This window comes from Trichechus manatus, unplaced genomic scaffold (genome assembly GCF_000243295.1).
Source record: "Trichechus manatus latirostris isolate Lorelei unplaced genomic scaffold, TriManLat1.0 scaffold00016, whole genome shotgun sequence".
Lineage (NCBI taxonomy): Eukaryota > Metazoa > Chordata > Mammalia > Sirenia > Trichechidae > Trichechus > Trichechus manatus.
The window spans coordinates 23,277,760-23,283,885 of NW_004443952.1; the positions used below are offsets into that span (position 1 = coordinate 23,277,760).

Here is a 6,126-nt window from a genome sequence, read left to right on the forward strand (position 1 = left end):
TAGTCGAGTGCTCAATCATAAGCAGGTACTAGAACCCCTACCTGTCTGACCTTGGACTCTACACTACTGGCCTCCCTGGAGCTCAGGAGTCCTGGCTTCCTCCAGAGGCTGCTCCTTCCAGGCCTGGAGCCCTCACTGAACCTGGTGAGCAGAGCTGCCCACTCTACTTGGGGCTTGCTGTGGTGGATGGGCAATCCAGGCTCTCCCAGTACTGGGACCAGCCAATCTCCTGGCAGGACAAGGTTTCTATCTGGGCACCAGGACCTATGGTCCTTAGAACTTCAGAGCTAAGATGTCCCTCACCCAGTATTTGGGTGCAGCCTTCTTGTCAGGCAGGCCCCACAGGGGTCCACCAGGCACTGGGTTCAGATCCTGACTCGGCACTATGTCGGGCATCAAAGGGAGCAAGTTTCTTCAAGCCTCAGTTTGCTCATCAGTAAAATGCGGATGATAATCCTTCCTTCATGAAGTTGTTAGGAGGATTCAATGAGATAACTCATGTCAAGACTAGAGGTCCCCATACCATTAGTTGTCACTGCTGCTGCAATCCTTCATGAACCCATTATTCCCATAGCTTCCACGCCTTTACCCACTCTATTCTCGCTGCCTGGCATGCCTGACTAGCTGTGACTCCATTGTTCCTCCAGAAAGCCTTTCTTCACCCTGCACTCTGGGTAGGGTGTCCCTCAGCTGGGTTCCCACAACACCGGGACTCATGCCATCAGACCCACAGGGTCTGCACTGGAACTGCACGTGACTCGTGGCTCATGTCCTTATGCCTGTGAACATCGACTGTACCAGGTGTTGAGATCTGCAGCGCTAGGGGGCCCTGTCCTGTGACCTCTGTTCCACAGGTCAAATGTTGGGGTATCCACTGGCAGGGAGCTGTCTGTCTCTTTCCTAAGGCAGCTGGATCTGGGGGAAACACTGCCAAACTGAGCTGCCATGGGCTTCCTGGGACACACCCACCCCACCCGTCATCTCTGTTCACCAGATAAACAGCATCTCGGGCTTCCACGGCTGCCAGGTGGCCCAGGGTCGTTTTGGTGGTGGTTATGGATGTCGTTTTCTGGAGGAGAATCTTGTTTTGGATGGAACTTTCAGTGGGTTTAATTCCCGGCCACTTCCTACACACAAACACGCGAGAAAACATCCCGTGGGTGTGACTTCATCACTCACAGGCCACCCGCCAATGCTGGTGACAAAGTTCAGCATTCCTTATAAATAAGTATCATGACTTTAAACATCTTAATTAAAAGAAAAACCCTACTAAACATTTCACTGTACACTTCTTCATGTTCTCTGCTCCATATTTCCATGCTGTTTTAATCGGTGTGTACATCAGATGGTCTGGGTTCTGGGTGGGAATGGGGCTGCCACACCTGTGGAGTCAGCCAGAGACAGTGTTTTCTGGGCCTCAGATTCCTCATCTGTAAAATGGGGATGATGACAGGACCTTTCTCATGGATGAAGTTGTTGTGCCAAATGCCCAGCATGATGCCTGGCACAGAGGAGGGGCTCAAATAAGGGAGTTTTGACCATCATTGGCATCATCATCCACCTTCTAGTGCCTCAACAGGCCTTTTCCAGCTAAGACCAGACTCTCCCATCTGGCTTCAAGGGTGGTCTGCCAGGCAGGTGGTGGTCACCAGCCCCTGGCCTGCTTTCTTCCTGTGTTGTAAACACCACTGTGGAGAGCACAGCGTTGGGCAACTCACAGCTTTGCTGCTTCTTCCAGAGTCACATTCTTGGGGCATAGGGGACAGCCACTTCCATAGCTATTGTCACACATGACTAATAGCTAGAGGGGTTCACACAGCCACTATTGACCTGTGGATGTTCCTCCTACTGGGACAGGCCTCCCGTCTTCTGTGAGCCCCTTTGTTGGGTCCTTGTCAAGTGAGCTAATAGCTTTTAAGCTCTATGTATGTGCCAGGGGCACTCCAAGTACAATCTCATTTAACTTTCTCTACATAATACCATGTAAGGCAGGCTGCTATCCCCCATTTCACAGGTGAGGAAACTGAGGCTTAGATCGTAATACCTTCCCAAGGTCACCAGGCCTGCCTGACTTCAGAGACCTAACCCTTACATGGCCGTGCCCCCATTCGTAGTATTCCTTGCTGTTCTCTGCTCTCACCTGCTCCCCCGTTCAGTCAGGGGCTTCTCTCGCTCTTCCTCCAGGGAGAGCCCAGCGAGTTTCCTCCGTATGAGGATCGATGTTTTCTGCTTGGGAGGCTCCATCCCTGGGTAGGCAAGAGATAGGTTACCGATTGTGCCTCACCGGACAGCCTCAGATCAAGGAGACTTCTACCTGACCGTAATTTTAGGAAAATGAGGGCTCTCTCCCCTCCTTCCCACTTGGAGTCTTGGGTGGGGGACAGAGTCCCCTGCCACACAGAGGCTGGCTGTGTCACTTACTTGGAACCTGGACATCATCGACGGTGACTACTTCATCCAGCTGCAGCAGAAATTTCTCAGTGAAGTTGGCCAGGTTGGCTATGAAAAACTGGCCATATTCCCTGGCGAATTCCTGTAGGAAACATGGTGAACACAGAGCTGCAGGGAGTGGAACTTCTGTCAGAAGGCAGGCTGAGAAAGGGGCTGGGTGTTCTCTGGAGGAGGTTTTGTGGAGCCAGCTGGTGAGACAAGACCAAAGCCATTGTGTCAACTGTGTTCCAGTTAACATGGCACCTGGACTTCTGCCAGGAGGCATACCCCAAGAGATAATTTGGGTTGATGATAAGAAATGACTCAGAAATGGTCAAGAGAATCACACAGACATTTCACAGACAAAGAAATACAGCAGCAGTGGATCTTGGAATAAAAATGTTCCCCTCATTCTGTGAACCTAAAACCTAAAAAAAGTTCTTCTCGTTAGTCATTTTGTAATTAACTAATTTAGGAATCAAGGAAATGCAAGTTCAAATAGCCAATAGTGACCATTTTCACCTATAAAATTCACCCTCTGTGCTGTCCCGCTCTGGTGAGAGTGCCAGCAGAGGGTGTGCTCAGCACTGTCGGTGGCTGTCAACGGGGACAATGTTTCAGGAGGGCATTGTGGTCCCCAGAACTTGGACTTGGCAAGTTGATGGCACTACTGACCTCCAACTTCTCCTTGTTTGCCTGAATCACACTATCCAGCTCTTCTTGCCTTTTCTCTTCCAGATGGCATAGAGACTCCATTTCTTGGAAGTTTGTCGGGTGTCCAAGATTTGGATGGAGCTTCTGGGCATTTTTATCCTTCAAACAAGCCAGAAATCAGCAGATATTTTAACCAGGTCTTGTGGTCAGGACTACATAAAACAAACTCACTGGCCTACGTCCTCTGCCGATTATGGCCACAGCCAGACTGCTATGTCCTCAACCTAGTTGGTGTGATAGGTCAGGGCTGGGCAGAGGAGTAGCAGAGAAGCCAAGATGGGAGCATGGCTGAAGCCAACTGAAGGTCACAGAGAGGGGAAGCTCAGCACAATTAGGGTTTTAGTCCAGTAAGATCAGCAGCATTTATGTCCCATAGGCTCCAAGGACCCACGTGGAAAATCATTGTTGATCTCAATGACCATGGCCCCACCAAACCCAGCAGAACCATCCACTAAATTCAAGGCATTTACTGAATGCCTTCTGTGAAGAAGCTGTTGTCTCAGCTCTCATTTCTTCAATGCCTTGTGTCCCTCAGTACACATCCAACAATCTCAAGCACAAACCATTTCCTTCTCTGGGACTCTGCCCTGCCCATGTCCTGCCTCCATTTCTGAACTCCCAAAACCCATGCTCCTGGATTGGAAATGCCTGGTCCTAAGACCCTCACCTTAGCTTTTTCCAGCTGTTTCAGCTGCTCTTGGAACTGCCCCCAAATCTCATTCATGGAGGCAGAAAACCTTCTCCAGTAGTGCTCCTTGAAATTCTCTGTCACCAGCCAACACACCTGGGGCAGCAGCTCCTCAAATCTCCTCAGCTGAACCCGTAATTCTGCAGGAATTGGTGGTTGGGCACAGGGGAGAGGACAGGGAAGAACTAAATTGCTAAGCTGATCTCTCCAACAAAGCCCCAAAGCAGTTTCCTAAAGGAAAATACTTGATCTACAGTGTAGTAATAGCTATTCCATCCGAAAGGGTTCTGATGGTCAAATCAGTGTAGAAAATACTGGGTTAAGCAGGTTCAGAGAGCTTTCCTCCCTCTATACTCTGCAGTACTTCTCAGCTCATTTAAAATGCATTGTGTCTTTCAGCAGTTCTGGGAAGTTTTCGTCCCTCATCTCTTTAAATATTGCCTTGACCCTAGTCTCATTCCTCTCTCTAGACCTGCAAATGTTACATCTTCTCTTTTATCCACATCTCTTCTCCTCTCTCCCAAATTTTCATCTTTTTGCCTTTCTATGCTGTATTCTGGATATTTTCGTCAGTTCTACCTGGTCAGGAGGGTCTTACGCAGATGTCAGACCCTGGTCTAGCTCAATCCAGACCCTGGCTTCATGTCACACCGCCTTCCCATGGCACCCACCAATGAGGCAGGAGTTGTGGTACTCGTCTGTCTGGCTCTGGTACTCCAGGATCTTCTTTCCGATGCTCTCTGCGCACTGGTCGAAGGTTTCATACATGCAGTCAGGCCTGGTGACTGGGCGCCTCTCTTTGCGGTAAAACTCCTGCAGGAGAAGGTTGGACCCTCACTATGGCGGCCTGGCCCACACTCCTGGCATGCCCCACTCTGCTCTCATCTCCACACCTGCTCGCCTTTGCTCATGTTCCCAGGAGCCAGCTCCCACAGACCACCCCTCTTTTGGTACACCCAGTATCTGACATACAGTTGATGTACAAGAAATGTGTGGTGACTGAATAGATGGATGAATGAATGAAGTTTCTGGGATGAAAATCACCACACAGGATGCCAGAAGCTGGGTAGCTGTGGTGGTCAGAGGTGGAATCCCCTTTTCTCATTTTTCCTGCTCAGCCACTATCAGCACACTGTAGGAGGCAGAGGCAGCTGGGGAAGTGTGGCCAGCAGCAGGCAGAGGGGGGTGCAGCTGGCCCTCACCTCAATGACGGTCAACAGCAGCTCATTGCTCTCCCAGAGGAGGGTCAGGATGATCCCTTTAAAATGCCTACAACACATGTAAGGGAGACCTGAGGGGCCTGGACACAGCAACACAGACAGAACCAAACAGGTCCCTTGCAAGCACCCAGATGCCTAGTCAGAATTAGAATTGGACAGTTCGTCTGATGCCCAAGGGTATTTCTACCTAACGTTTCTATTTGTCGAGTTTAATGTCTCTAATATATATAACAAGCTGGGTTTGAGCCCTTCTAAGCTTCTCTGCTCTGTTTCAGCTCCCCTTTGGCCTGTGTGATCCTCAGCACTTCAGCCTCCTCACTCCCAGTCATTACTCCCACCCCAGGGTCTTTGCACAAGCTAGTCCCTCTCCAGAGAACACTGCTCATTTTCCTCTTGGTCTTTGCTGCTCTTTCTCAAATCCTGGCACTGTCATTTCCTGCCATCTAGTTCTGATGCTCTCAGAGTACACCTCTGCCCTACAGCGTCCCCGCAGCAGATTTGGGACTGATTTGTGTGTCTAGCTAACTGCTGCCCATCTCTCCCAGCTGACTGTAAAGTCCACAAGGGGACCCCAGCGCAGCCCCTGAACCTGTCAGGGCCTCAGTGTTTATTGAAAGAAGAAAGAATGTTTCGTATAAATATTAATCAAATGAACAGGACTTCACGGAGGACCAAACATCTATCTTCTGGAAGCCCTGTCTTTTAGGCCGACTGCGTACACACCAGAGCCTCATTTAGCACACTTGCACAGACCCAGTGGATATTCTGGTCTGTTAGGTCAACTGCTTCAAAAGTAAGAGTGAAATGAGGGACGGATGCCTGAGACCTGCATGTGACTCCAGGACACGGGCTTCTTCACCATCTCTAATGATAAAGTGATGCAGTGACAGCTGTACACACACATCACTGTCAGCCCCATTTCTAAAATCTGTATCTACCAGTTATTGGATCTCTTCATTTTAAAGTTTATTCATTGTAATTCCAGAGAATTAGAAATATACTGAAAGACAAGGAGGAAAAACTGATACCAGAAAAGCTAATTATCTAGAGACAATCATAGTTAACATTTTATAT

General features: G+C 49.4%; 1 protein-coding gene across 1 annotated transcript in view; it reads right to left on the reverse strand.

The window, feature by feature from the left end:
- Positions 1–6,126, reverse strand: part of CCDC180 (coiled-coil domain containing 180) — a 116,133-nt gene that overhangs the window by 546 nt on the left and 109,461 nt on the right. The window contains 7 exon segments of the mRNA XM_023727333.1: positions 992–1,127; positions 2,141–2,246; positions 2,422–2,533; positions 3,106–3,243; positions 3,812–3,972; positions 4,504–4,645; positions 5,035–5,101. Of these exon segments, the coding sequence (XP_023583101.1) occupies positions 992–1,127; positions 2,141–2,246; positions 2,422–2,533; positions 3,106–3,243; positions 3,812–3,972; positions 4,504–4,645; positions 5,035–5,101 (862 nt within the window).